Genomic DNA, 14482 nt, shown 5'->3' on the forward strand with positions numbered 1-14482 from the left:
TCTGGGTGTAATTACTGCTATGTTTTCTGTTCCGACATCATCCATTTTGTCGGGTTGCAGACAGAGAGGTTTGACAGCTCTCTGACTATTAAATTTCCCGACTGCCAGGTACATGTAGCCGACTGCCAAACGGCTGTTGTGGATTAAGTCATAGCTTGCTCAGCTTATTCAGCTTCCTCTCATGTTTGTGCCTTAAGGTGCATCTGTTATTTGAGGATTTTGATGTCTGGCAAAATAAATACTGGAGACAAGTTGTACTTTGTTTAGTTTTTTTCACCAGCGGTTACTTCCAAAGCTTTAAAGCTGTTTTAAATGTGTGCGAAGTTAAAGTGGATTCCTTTTGCAAATGAAAACTTACATTCAAACTTAGGAAAATCTTCAAATTCACAATCACAATGACCTCTGCTCAGTTCATCGCACTGCTGCACAAGTAGGAACCTCCTGGTCTGAAAAATGTATGCCACAAACCAGCATTCACAAAAAGTCTCGGCTCCACACACACCCCACCTCTTTGCCCATTTTTGGATTCGCTGGGAATTAGACAGAGTCAGACACTGCCAAGACGGCAACGGCAGAGCAGCCCACTTGGAGCTTCAAAACCACTCCTCAGAAACCTGTGGGTGGCGTCAAGAAGGATACGTCCATCTTTATTTACAGTCTGTGCTGTTGCACTACATTTAAGCATTCAACTTTTTCCTGTGATTGCCACTTGTGGCCACAGTGGTCGCTGCTTAGCAAAAGTTACATAGCCTTGCTTTAAGTTATAAATGCTGTGCAATTGTTTTGTCTCTAAAAAATAAACAGTGAATGAAAATAAATGTGAATTGTTTTGTTGCAGGGTCCAACTTACCCCAGTATCCAGCGGCAGGACCGTTCACCCAGTTGATCTATAAGAATATTAATGTGCCAGTCTACACCACACTGAAAGGGGTGAGTGAGATGGGATCACGGTGCAGCAGCTGGATCTTCTTCTGTGCTGTAAAACATCAGAGTAGTTTTCATCTGTACTGAAATTACATAAGCTGGTGTTTTAGCTGACCGTCCTCTTTCGCTTGTTTGTTTCAGAAAGCCACTCAGATCAGCAGTGTACCTCTACCTGATGATGACTCTGGGTCAGAGGATGACAGCAGCTCTCTGGCCAGTTTACGGACCTCCATCCTGAGCCCGGACAGGAAGGGCAGCGTCCCCGGGAGCCCACGTGCCGTCAAGAGAGGTGAGGATTGTACATTGTGGTGTAGAAATGTTAATCTTTCAGGAAGGAGGAAACACTCGCTTGTTGACAGTGGAAGTTTAAGATCCAGGAATTTCAGAAACTGCTTTGGCTCTTTCTGACCTCCGTAAGAAGCATGTAATTCTTTAGTTTATCCAAAATACATAACATCATAAATATAGAAACATGGAAGCAGTAGTATGTAGTTGCAAGATGCTGCATTACAAGTATGGAACGAGCCAGGATACACTGGAAAACAGCTGGAATGCATTCAGCAACACAAACTGATGAAGAGGAGCCTGGATTTTCCATTTAAGAGCCTTCTGTCTTCACCCACCTGTTGTTTGCTGGCTCTCCATCAGGACATGTTTAATTTATTTCCTGTGCTTTTCTCCCTTTAACCGCTTCCAGCAAGTCTTTCTTTCTTACTGTAGTTTTTTTTATTTTTTTTATTTTTTATGTTCCATCTTCTGTTGACCCAGGTGTGTCCATGTCCTCCATAAGCTCCGAGAGTGACTATGCAATTCCTCCCGATGCCTACTCCCTGGACAGTGATTACTCGGAACCAGAGCATAAACTCCAGCGGACCTCCTCCTACTCCTGTGAAAGCACTGGGCCTGTGAGTCAAGTCCTCTCTGGGCCGTGTTTTACTCTGGAAGCAAAATGAGCAATGACAATAATCAACCAGTTTAAATAAACACATCTCTACTAACAAAATGTAAATGATAAAGAAACGCCAGATATGGTCAAATATAGTCAGACTAGTCAGGAATGTTATATAGAAATATGATATTACTCACAGGTATGATAATCTTGCTATACCACTACATCTATTTCAGTGTCAAGCAGTTATTTTGTACGTATTGTACAGCGCCTAGCGGTAACCTGTGCTGTTTGTAGGAGATGCTGGAGAAGTCTGGGTACCTGCTGAAGATGGGCAGTCAGGTGAAAGCCTGGAAACGTCGCTGGTTCATCCTGAGGAATGGAGAGATCCTCTACTACAAATCTCCTGTGAGTGTGTCTCGCTGTGAGCCTGCTTGCCTGCCTGCCTGCCTGCCTGCCTGCCTGCTTCCTTCTAAGGTTTTGCTGCCTGCACAGGAAGCATTGCAGGAATATTTCTGAACTGAATGTGTTTACGTGCAGGTTAGCTGAATTAAAGGCACCAGTACCATCTTGGCACCTAAAGATGAACATTAATGCATCTCTGATCACTGCAATCTCATTTTCTGACGAGCTTTTTGTATCATTTTTTTCGTGTGTTAATGTGTGTTTTCAGAGTGATGTGATCAGGAAACCTCAGGGTCAGATTGAGCTCAACTCGTCGTGCCGTATAGTGCGTGGAGAAGGTGCACAGACCTTTCAAGTAAGTGGAAAACATATTTGAAATCCCTAGAAAAGGATCGAATAGTACTTAACTGTGTGTAAGAATATCCCAAGATAAGCTACGTATGATTTACATTGCACAGTGTGACTGCTTTCTTCTACAGGCTGTGGTAGTTCAGTTTTTATATCTACAATTTGAAAGTATATGGTGTAAAAGAGAATAGGCAAAGACAGCTGTGAGAGTGCACGTGCAACAACACACACACCAACCAGCACTCTTTTTATAGCACTGTATCACAGCAGAGCTTTACTGAGGCATACCAGAGAAGCAGCTTAAGATGACATCAGGTATAGCATTGGACTGGAATGTTTTCCTGGCTCTTCGGAGGCTGATTCTGATCTCCTCTGACACGATGATGCTATCTCACTCAGCTTGGCTTAGCATTTTTCCCATATTTCTGCCTTTTCCTCTAATCAGTTGATTACAGAGAAGAAGACCTTCTACCTGACCGCCGATTCACCCAACATCCTGGAGGAGTGGATCAGGGTCCTGCAGAACATACTCAAAGTCCAGGCCAGCAGCCCAGTTACCGTGGAGACAACTGCCAAGCCCACCGTGAGAGGTTGGCTTACAAAGGTCAGCAGCCAGAAGTCGTGATTTGTCATTTAAACTTATCTGTCTTGCAGTGAGTTAGGTGAGAAGATAGACACCGCTTTCATGTCCGTACGCTAAATATGAAGCTGGAGCCAGTAGCAGGTTTTACACTTTGTTTTTGTGCAGATTAAAAAAAACAGATATAACTTAGTGAGCTTTAGAGGTTTTGTTACCTTTGGACAGGACCAGGCTAGTTTCTTCCCCCTGTTTTAAGTCTGTATTTGAAAATAAGCTCATCTGAGCTCCAGGCTGTAGCTTCATATTTAGCATACAGGTGTTATTCAGCAAATGCACGTTTAAAGGAGGATATAGCAGCAGTGGTACAGACTGTGAACAGTACATTTTTGCGCCACAAAAAAGTTAAATGATGATTGATTGATTGATTGATTGATCGACTTAATACAATAACATAGAAAAATCATTTTTTTCAGCTGTGTGTTTATGTTTTATCAGTCTAAGTGAGGAAATTGATTTTATTCATTTATTTTCTTTTTACAAAGCCTTACTTCCCGACTCTATTTCCAGAGGTATGGTTAGCCAGGCTCTCTCCCTGGAGAGGATGCCAGAAATAACTCATTTTCAGGCTTAACGTCCTCTTTCAGACAGATATAGAAGTGTCCGTCACTGGGGTGGGGAGGCTTTGACAGAGCACTCTTAAGGCAGATTCTTGAAAACCGTCTTCACGTTGGGACACGGCTGTAAGACCAGAACTGCTGGAATGCTACACAGCTCCTTCCCCCCCTCCTCTGGCTCTGCCTTTCCTTAGCCGAGGCCTGTCTGCTGGTAAAGTTAACACACTTAAACATCTGACGGGTGTGTGTGATGGCTCTCTGACAGATGACTGACTGCCTCAAGCTGAGATGATGGAGCCCATGTCCTCTCACCAAACCCCCCCCCTTCGATCCTCTTCCTGCGAGTTGTCTTTGATCTGCTGGTTATGATGTGATCTCAGTTCAGACAGGGGCTGTTGTGCCTGTCAGCTCAGTTAACCCGGGTGACCCCCATTCGAGGGATGCACCTCTGGCTTCATGTTGCAGGCACCCTCCAGTGACAGCATCGCTCCGTTTCTAAAAGACGTCGGTTTCTGGTTTATAATTATCATCTGCAACTGCGTTCTGGCTAAGAATGAAGTTGAAAGCAGCAGGGGAATCAGAGGTGGATGGACTGTTTTCGTTTTGGCAGGAATCAGTTGTTACTTTGCTTTGGAAACAAACAAAAAGTCCAGTTTGGATTTTTAAACTGTTGCTGAATTCACTGAAGTTGCTGTCAAATGATTTGCAAGCCCACACTGACTACACACTCCTGGGACATCTGCTGGTCAGATGTAGAAATCAGAAATTCCCTGACTCACATCTGTCAAGCTGTTTAAAAAGCTCTCTGGTCTGAGTTTCAAAGAACACACACACACACACACACACACACACACACACACACACACATACACATAAAAAATATAGTCTCACATTACTCCTATTTTGACAAATAATCCTGGAAATTGTCCTGAAACTTTTCTCAAACTTTCCCTGCTGTTTTCTGTTTCAGGTCAAACATGGACACTCGAAGCTGGTGTGGTGCACTTTGGTTGGAAAAGTCTTCTACTACTATCGCAACCAGGAAGACAAGGTCCACAAAACAAGCCTCTCCCTACACTTAACATGTTCTCCTCTGCTTTTAATCTTGTGTTTTGTTAGCTATTAACTCAAGAAAAAGCTTTTCAAGTACATGCTCCTCAGCGGTTGTCTTAGTCTGTACAGAATAAACGACTCTTGACAAATAGCGGAGGTGCTTCCAGCTGTTTCTTAGACATGAAAAAGATGGATGTCAGTTTAACATCTTTCTTTAGTTAAACGCACTTTAATTTATCCGTATTGATATTTACAGAATTTCTTGTTCTGTTTCAGCTGCCTCTGGGTCAGCTGCAGATACGGGAGGCGTCGGTACAGGAGGTGGATCGCTCCTGTGATTCAGATGAGGACTACGAAGCAGGTAGTCGAGGTTTCCTCTCCTCCCACTGCACCTTAGTGGTGCAGCCCAGAGACCAGAGCCCTACGTACCTGCTCATTGGCACCAAGCAGGAGAAGGTACAGGAACAGGAAATGTCTGAATAAATGTCAAGCTGTTATTCTGTTTGTATATTGATGAGTATTGAGTAATGTTTTTATTCCCTACAGGACACATGGCTGTATCACCTGACTGTAGCAGCCGGCAGCAGTGCAACCTTCAAGGTGGGCACAGACTACGAGCAGCTGATTGGTCAACTCCTCGATGCAGAGGGAGACCCAGGTGAGAGATTTATATCCTACAGAAGAAAAGCATCGCCAGGATCTCACTGAGTTCTTATATTTTTTGGCTTCGAGCCGACAGGAGATCAGGGGAACAAAGGTTGGGCTCAGAACAGGGATGTTGCAATTACATGGTCAGAATCTTAAACCTGTAAACCATCAGGACGTGAGGTGTTTCATGCTTTTTATGAGTAAGAAATTTGACGAGCCTGGTTTATTAAAAGGTGTTAAAGAGAGACTTGACTTTGAATTTGAGGAGGAAAATGAGGAGCCGTGGTTACTTCTAACATCTTCCTTTGCTTTCTGAAGTAAATTAAAGTAACTATAAATACCTAATTACATTACAAAGCCAGACTTTGTTTTAGTCCAAAAAGCAGGATGCAGCAAGTTAGTTATGAGAATCATTTAATTCAAATCCAGAGCAAAACGTGTGTCCTATTTTTAAAATGCCACTTTCAGCAAGCACACTAAGTTTCCTCAGGTCACAGCATGTTTTTCTGCATTGGATTAAGCAAGATTTTTTTTTTTTATTTCATTTTTATTTTTAACTTTCTGCTTGAAGTATTAAAGACAATTTTTAAAAGAGTAACTCATGCTTCTTGTTCCAGGTAGAAGTTTAAAAAACAGAGAAACATTTGATAGCTGCAACACTGAAACTATATTTTTACAGTAGGTGCATGAACTGAAGGCGTTAAGACTTGCAAAGTCTATAAGTGGAGACAAATTTCCTCAGTAGCATCATGCTGCGTGTTATTTTGATCCTCGATGTCTGACAGCTTTAATCCACGCTGCAGACAGTGTTTACGGCTGGAGCGCCGTGTGTAAATTTCTGTCAGCTGTTGAGTCATTACAGCTTTGAAACTCAATCTTTATGTTTGTCTATGTGTGCATGGGTTTGTGTGTGTGTGTGTGTGTGTGTGTGTGTGTGTGTGTGTGTGTGTGTGTGTGTGTGTGTGTGCGTGTGTGCGTGCGCGCTTCTTCTTTTCCCAGAATCTGCCTTGTGGAGGAGCGAGGCCTTGAGCTTTTGTAAGGAGGGTCTGCGCTCGCCTCTCACCACTCTGCCCTCTGAAGCTCTGCAGACAGAAGCTCTCAAGCTTTTCAAGGTCGGTCTCTCCACCTCTCGGCCCTCTTCCCGTCTCTGTCTGCCTCTTTTGTTCCATCCCACTTATTTTTGATTCTCCATTTCCTTTCATCCTTTTCTTCAAATCCCTCTCTCCTCTTTCTGCCTGCCTCTCTCGCTGCGAGGGTCTGTTCGAGACGTCATCCATCCTACTCCAGTTCGTCTCTTTCCCTTTATGCCCTCCTACTCCTGGATGCGCTCCGTGGCCCTCTTCTTCTCTTCCCGACTGCCTCTAAACCAGATCAAAGGCTCGAGGACGAGGGCCCCAGCTCATTAAAAGTGTGGAAGAGAGATAATGGCCTTGATTATCTGCTCTGATTGAGGCTAACCGTTCCTCTGGTTTACAGCCAGTGTGAAAGGAGCCCTCTTTTAAAGAGGAGACATGGGAGGTCAGGGCCCTCAGAGAGTGGCAGCAATGGATATGGAAGCCACAGGATGGGGGAGGAGACATGGGATCAGAGCAGAACAGGGACCTTGTAGAAAGATGGCAGATCCTTCTCCCTCTCTTTTCAACCCTGTGGCTCTCAGTGCGCCCACCCAGAAGCCCCCCGCCCTGCCTGACTCACGCTTCACAGCCCCATCGGCTACAGTAGGCCCGTAGGATTGAAGGTTGAATGGATCGGCTCTCTCTTTGAGCAGCCAGCCTTAAAAACCAGTCCTAAACACGCACAAAGAAAAAGAGTGAATGGAGGTGACATGCTTTTCAAGTCTATGTTCTACTTCATGTCTTTGAATTATTAATGAATCTGACACGACTGATGAAAAGTGTTCAATTGGTTCTTTGTCTTCACCCGTCACAGAGAATGAGATCAAAACAATGAAGTTAAGATATGCCTCGTTATTTTTGTTGTTTTTAATCTGACCTGAATATTATCATCACACAGTTTATTTTGCTACTGAGTCACTGACTCCCCAAGTTTGGAGTTTGTGGTGTGTGGTTGCCTCCACCTGCTGGTAGTTCAGTGGAATTCAATGTTTTTTTGTTTTTCTTTCCCTTCGCTGCAGTCCTGTCAGCTTTTCATCAACGTGCTGGTCGAGTCTCCATCTGTCGACTACCACACATCGCTGGCCCAGAACGCTTTGCAAGTGTGCCTGACCCACCCGGAGCTGCAGAATGAAATGTACTGTCAGCTCATCAAGCAGACCAACCACCGGACTCCGCACAACTACTCCCTCACGCAGGTCAGACCGTGCACAGTGAGGACAGATCAGACACAGATGAAGTGAAAGAGACTCTCAGTTAGCCTGTAACTAACAGTATTTCTCCTCCTGTAGTGCTGGCAGCTGTTGTCTCTGTGCGTGGCTCTGTTCCTTCCTCAACAACATTTCCTCTGGTACCTGAGACAGTACCTGCAACGCAACGCTGACCCAAGGTGAACGAATTCAAGCCTGCAGCCTGCCACTGATCCCTAACACTATAGCAGGAAAACTAAAACCTGTTCTGAGGCAGATTTTGGAGCGTTGTTTACACCTCCATCTTGTTTTCCCACACAGGAGTGAGGTAGGGAAGTACGCGGTGTACTGTCAGAGGTCTGTGGAGCGGACGCTGCAGAACGGAGAGCGGGAGGCCAAACCTTCACGTATGGAGATCGTGTCCATCCTGCTGAGGAACCCATACCACCATTCACTGCCATTCAGCATCCCAGTCCACTTCATGAACAACACCTATCAGGTAACGCATACCCGCCAAAATACTACAACTAAATAATCCTGTTTTTCCCTGTCTCACTTTGACGGATTCAAACACATTGCTTACTAAAGGCGTGTCGACTGTCTCGTCTTGTCTCGTCTTGTCGTGGTCTGAAAATAGCACTGCATTAAAAGAACGTAAGGTTTTGAATTGAGGGGGATGTGTTGCTGCAAATACCCTGATTAAAACATCCAAGACTGAGAGCGAATCAGATGCCAAAACACTGAACATAGTGGTTAATAAAACCATGGGACAACGTTTTATCACTCCTTAAAGTTATCATGGTGACAATAAAGTTTTACCCTACATCTTAATGAACACAAGGTAAACAGGGTTATTTTCAAAAATACTCTACAAGGAATGTTTACCAGTACATATTTGCAGTGCAGTGCATTGCATACATTCCCTTTAGATGTAAAACTCGTAATAGCCCCGACATGTTACTCAAAAATTCAACCATGTGTGTTGAGCAAGCTGCAGATTCTCCTCAAACGGGAGCTATACGGTCAGCTGATCATTTCAGCACCACCTGTACTGTAGGCAGACGCCACGTGCCCCAACTTGTTGTTACAGCTACATGTGCAGTTCCAAACTATTACTTTCCTTATCACTAGGTGGCACAGGTTAGACTAAACCTGCAGGTCTGTGTTGTGGTTCTGCTGCTGCACGATATCGTCACCACGTGTCCTTTGTTTTCTCCCGTTCTGTAGGTGGTGGGGTTTGATGGCTCCACTATGGTTGAAGAGTTCCTCAACACACTGAACCAGAGGATTGGCATGAGGAAGCCTCAGCTGTCTGGGTTTGCCCTCTTCACCGATGATCCGTCTGGCAAGGACCTGGAGCACTGCCTGCAGCCGTTTGCCAAGGTACCACCATGGGTCACCGAACATAAGTGGAGGGAAGAAACCCTCCATACACCACTGAGGCTGTTGGCTTTCTGTGGTGTATCCAGCCAAATCATTAGTCTCATGTTACCTAATCATTTAGAGGATCAGTAGTGAGCAGTTCAGGATTATTTGACAAATTGTGGATGTCCAAATTTTTTGGGAAACGGTAATTTAATTCGTCAATCATGATAAAAATGGTGCTTCAATTTTATTTTCATTACCGTTACTGAAACTGTTCCATCATGTTTAACAAGCCCGCAAAGTGAAATTTATGAGTCTTATGGGGCTCATACAGTATACAGTGTTTGGTTGATGGAGCCAGAGATGAGGTCGAAGTGTCCATATTGTCTGACTTTAGACTCACTTGTTTGCCTTTTGTTAGATCTGTGATGTCATTTCCAAGTGGGAACAGGCACTAAAGGAGCTGCACCCTGGGAAAAACGAGGGGACACGGATTGTTCGACTGACATACAAGAGCAGGTAGGATTTCTATTGTCAGATCTGGGCTTTTCAGGATGCAAACAGGTTCACACATATGCACACATTACCTTGGCATCTCTTATTATGTGGTCATAAACATCTGTCCAAAGAAACACAGAACACACAATGAAAGCTGGTGATGTGATATGTGTTATGTGCCGTTTTCACTTCTTGCAGGAGTTTAAAGTGCCAGGGTTAGATTTCCTGCTTCTGTGAAGTGAAGCGAAGTGAGGTGAAGTGAAGTGAGGTGAAGTGAAGTGTGCATAATTCCATTGTTTTTTTTCTCTTTTGTGCAGACTGTGTTTCAGATCGCAGGTGAAAGGAGAGACAGAGAGAGAGCGCCTCCTGCTGGCGTACCAGGTGAATGATGAAGTTCAGCAAGGCCACTTCCCTGTGAACAAAGAGCTGGCTCTTGAGGTGGCTGCCCTCATGGCACAGGTCTGTAAAGATCGGGTCAAGATAGATATGTAGGTTTTTATTGGACTGAAAAGACTTTGTTTTGTCGTCTATCATGCTGTAGCTTATTAAAAATGTGTGTTTTAAAACCAGCTTTCTCTTTGACCCTCTCTTCTTTCGTTTCTCTTCTTCCAGGTTGAACATGGTGACTTGGAGCGACCAGCTGCCTCCTCTCCCACCGGCTCTCCTCAGCCTAAATCTCAGCTGATTCTCCTGCAGGCCTTGGAGCGCTTCTACCCCAAACGCTACAAACAGGACTGCAGCTCAGAGCAGCTCAGGTAAAACAAACTACTACTGCTGTGCAAATAATAAATGCATCACTCCGCATCTTCTTATCTAGAACTTGAGAACCTGACGTCCTCAAATTAGTGGTCAGATCAGACACCAGATTCTGTAGGTTGTTTTTGAGTTATGAATTTACCCTAAATAATTCAGATACAAATGATATTTAAAGCCCCCAATGTTTCTTTTTTCTTCTTCCAGAGACCTTACTGAGCGTCTGGCCACTAAGTGGTCTATGCTACGTGGGTGCAGTGCATCCGAGTGTGTGAGAATATACCTAACTGTGGCTCGGAAATGGCCCCTGTTTGGAGCCAAACTCTTCAGTGCCAAGGTAAAAAAAAAAAAAAAAAAAAGAAGCTTTATAGAATCCATTTCTCTCATTGTTATTTGTTTAATGTTGGTTTCTGTTTTACAAACTTATAAAAAACAAGCATGTGTCCTTTATACAAATTTATCAAATGTAAGAAGTCATCCGTCGTGCTTGTGAGGACCGGTCGGACCAGTTAGAGACTTGGAAGAAGACCTAGAGAAAAATGTGGTGTTTCCTGGTGTGACTTACACCTGTAACATGAACCTTTGTTTCCTCTGTCCACAGCCTGTCCCCCCCTCTCCTGTTGAGCAGAGCCAGGTGTGGCTGGCGGTCAATGAGGATGGACTGTGTGTGCTGGACTATTCAATGGTGAGTTACAAACTGTGTAGAGCAAAGACCTCCATCAGCAGAGGCCATGTCTGTCGTATGTAGTTGCATGAAATATGAAAAAAAAAGAAAATATTTATTGAGAACATTTTAGAGGATTTTGCTCTGATGTTTCCATTTGCTTTTAGTTTCAAAAAGTGAACTTCCTTTTTACAGCTGCTGTGCTCAGCTGGATAGGCCACAGCTGTAAAGTTTTGTTGACCCATTGGTCTGGAATGATTTTTATTCTGTGGTGTTTTGAAACACCAGAAATCCACAAGAAAAATAAAATAGCCAGCCTCCGTTTTTGACATTCTTGACCCTGACAGATAGCTGTTCCAACATGTAAACACTGTTAAAATGAGCTCTGTAATTTGCAGCGGCCCATGTTGAACCGTTTCAGTCTTGGTCTGGCTGGCCGCGTTGCTCATGTGCTCCCAGAAAGTCAGAGGAAAAAAAATCCAAAGTGAAATTGACAATAAGTCGCTGGGAATTATGTCACGCTTCTTCACACTCAATTTGCCCCTCAAAGAAAAGCAGAAACCAAAATGATTTCCCAGATGAATTCCAAGATTTATTCTGGGATCAGCAATAAATTCTGAACTTTCTCCTCGTTATATTCACTTTGCTGCAACATTTCACTCTGGCAAATGCTTTCATTTTCCAGCAAGCGCTGGTCACATACTCCTATCAGTCTGTGATTACCTTTGGTGGCTGCCGTGACGATTTCATGGTGGTCACGAGTCAGCAGAGGGAGCCCGGGGTCGGGAAGAAGAGCGTGGAGAAGCTGGTCTTTGCGATGGCGAAACCAAAGGTACGTCTCCTGTGTGCATCTGCAGAGGTTTTCAGTCTGATTGATTTGTGGGTGTTCAACTCATCCACTCATTGAGCCAACTGGAACACCTGAACACCACCTCCTGTGATTGAGAGATTAAACAGTTAGTTACACTGAAGGATAAATGGTCAAATTAGCTAAAAGTAATGAATAAACAACTGAAAAAGATAGTATTGTTAGCTGAAGTAATGTTTAAATGGTTAAAATTACATGTCAGATTGAAACCAGGCTAACACAGATAGCTAAAAGTAATGGATAACTAGCTTCTACTGCTATTAGCACAACTGCAGACTTCATCAAGGCTCAACACTGGCAGAATAAATTGTCACAATATCCACTTTTCTACAATTAAAAGAGTTAAAAAACATCCAGGTTCAAATCAATTCCAATGAACACACTGGGAACATGACAGGTGGTGTCGGTGATGGAGTACTTGAGTTCATCTGATAGGGCTGTGTGGGTACGTCTTCACAAAAGGCTGGGAACCGCTGATCTAAAGCGTCGGCAGCTGAGGTGAAAGGAAATGCGGGTGGTTGGATTGAGAACTGAAGAGCTGTGAGGAAGCTGTAAAGATAAGGGGGGGAGCAGTGAGCTCTGACTTTCCCATATTCACCTGTTTTCACGCAGCTGAACGCTAATGGAGAAAACAGGTTGTTTATCTTCTTTTATGTGCAGAATCTCTATGGAGCTTGAACAGAGTCACATTACTACTGTAGGTGAAGCCAGTGAGGGTGACCTCATTCTTCATTGCGGATCAGTCGGGTTTCTCAGGTTTTCACATCTCCTGTGAACGATACTGCGTCTCCAGCTCCCCAGAACCCAATGAAACACAATCGTATTATGATGTTAAAGCAATTAATCGTGATCCGATCTGATCCGCCCTGTGTGTGTTTGCTCTCGTCTCAGATACTGGAGCTGACTCTGCTCATGGCCAGCTACATTAACCACTGGAACCCCAGCCTCCCATCTGCCTCTCCCCAGCCCCTCGGCCACTGGGACGTAGACAGCAGGCACTTCCCCGCCATGAACTACACCACCAAGGGCCCCACACTACTGTGAATTCTGCAAGCGACGAGAACAACACAGACTGTCTGACTACAGGGAGGCTCTGTGACAGGTTACCTGTAGTCCGCATTCGCCTGAAGTGCGTCGGGTTGCAGGTCCGGGTTTTCCATTCTTACAGAACAGGTACTTGGAGATTATTTTTTTAAGACTTTCTTATGAAGATTTAGATTTAGAAATGTTAGGTTCGGTCTTTTTAGACTGTTTATTTGTACAACTAAAGGAGTGTTTCAACTCTGCTTAAATTAGGTGTAAGGTCACGTTCAAATTCATTGTTGAAAACGGACGTTATTACTGGTTGCCTCTTGTCACACTTCCTTTTCCAGCCTTTCAGATCTTTCCTGAGAGCCTGGCTGGTTGAAATACAGTGTTGTGTGCCACTGTAAATATTCACCATGAACTGTCACACATACTTGACAATGAACCAGAATTTAAATACATTTAAGAGGTACTGTGCAATTAGAAAGGGACTGATAGGATATGCAAAACTAGAGATTCATAGATTTTAGTGTCTTAATTTGATATAATCCACATCTAATATTACTCTAATTTAGGGCTGCAACTAACACTTATTTTAATCAATTAATCTGATGATTATTTTTTCAATTTAATCTGTGACTCCTTTAGTCCATAAAATATTAGAAAATGGTAACAAATGTCTTTCACAGGTTCCCAGAGCCCAGGTTGAACCCCAAAGATAATGAATTTAACATCATAGAAAATGCAAAATAAAAATCACATTTGAGTTGCTGGAACCTGTGAATTTTTGGCATTTTTGGTTAAAAAACGACTTAAACAATAAATGAATTATTTGTTTTGTTTTCTTCCCATTGACTAATCAGTTAATCAACTCGACCCCAGAACAATTTGATTTTCCTTATAAAACATGGGGGCAAGGCAGCTTTTATTCCCCCAAAGAAATGAAGGTCATATTTAACGAACCTTTGACAATCCTTTCATACTTTTTTTAAAGTGTAAGTTTATATTTAGCCCACTTATCTAGCATTAAGCATTAAAACATAACTGAACATATGTGAACAGTTTTGCCCAGATCACCTATTAATGTTATATAACAGGTACTCAATAAGGTAAATGGGATTGAAAAGGTATATAACAGTGATAAACTGTCTAATGTCTAATGAATCTGTGAATTTTAGCAGTGCAGTGTCTTCACACGTCAAGACATTTTCAGTGTTTTAATAATCAACAGTTGAATAACAAAGGATGCGACAAGTTTAAAAAAGAGCTAGCAAAAATATTTTGATGACTTGAACTGTTTTGGATCAAACCACTGTCATGCTCGTGTCCGTTTTAGTTATTTATTCTATTTCCAACAGTTTTTGGCTTTTGCTTAAAAGAAAATGATTTCACACAAGTGTCACGTTTGTAGCAGAGTAATTTAAGAGCAGAGTGTGTCTGTTACTGTACCTGTACTAGAATGTGTTACAGATGTTTGAAAGATGGTGTCTTTATGTTGCCTGTGCTGTATGTGTGTGTGGTAATAAAATAAATGGTACAATCCTC

General features: G+C 43.2%; 1 protein-coding gene across 1 annotated transcript in view; it reads left to right on the forward strand.

Annotated features, from left to right (window-relative positions):
* plekhh1 (pleckstrin homology domain containing, family H (with MyTH4 domain) member 1) overlaps positions 1-14482 on the forward strand; it is a 33899-nt gene extending 19417 nt beyond the window's left edge. Inside the window, exons 10-30 of the mRNA XM_056393890.1 lie at positions 839-930; positions 1066-1213; positions 1693-1829; positions 2111-2221; positions 2487-2573; positions 3012-3170; positions 4731-4811; positions 5090-5269; positions 5360-5471; positions 6461-6573; positions 7596-7772; positions 7866-7963; positions 8085-8262; positions 8991-9146; positions 9550-9647; positions 9944-10085; positions 10239-10381; positions 10587-10716; positions 10981-11064; positions 11729-11875; positions 12803-14482. Coding sequence (XP_056249865.1) covers positions 839-930; positions 1066-1213; positions 1693-1829; positions 2111-2221; positions 2487-2573; positions 3012-3170; positions 4731-4811; positions 5090-5269; positions 5360-5471; positions 6461-6573; positions 7596-7772; positions 7866-7963; positions 8085-8262; positions 8991-9146; positions 9550-9647; positions 9944-10085; positions 10239-10381; positions 10587-10716; positions 10981-11064; positions 11729-11875; positions 12803-12955 — 2726 coding nt within the window. The 3' untranslated portion in view covers positions 12956-14482. The remainder of the gene's footprint in view (positions 1-838; positions 931-1065; positions 1214-1692; positions 1830-2110; positions 2222-2486; positions 2574-3011; positions 3171-4730; positions 4812-5089; positions 5270-5359; positions 5472-6460; positions 6574-7595; positions 7773-7865; positions 7964-8084; positions 8263-8990; positions 9147-9549; positions 9648-9943; positions 10086-10238; positions 10382-10586; positions 10717-10980; positions 11065-11728; positions 11876-12802) is intronic.

The sequence above is a fragment of the Seriola aureovittata genome, chromosome 13, assembly GCF_021018895.1.
Source record: "Seriola aureovittata isolate HTS-2021-v1 ecotype China chromosome 13, ASM2101889v1, whole genome shotgun sequence".
NCBI classification, from domain to species: Eukaryota; Metazoa; Chordata; class Actinopteri; order Carangiformes; family Carangidae; genus Seriola; species Seriola aureovittata.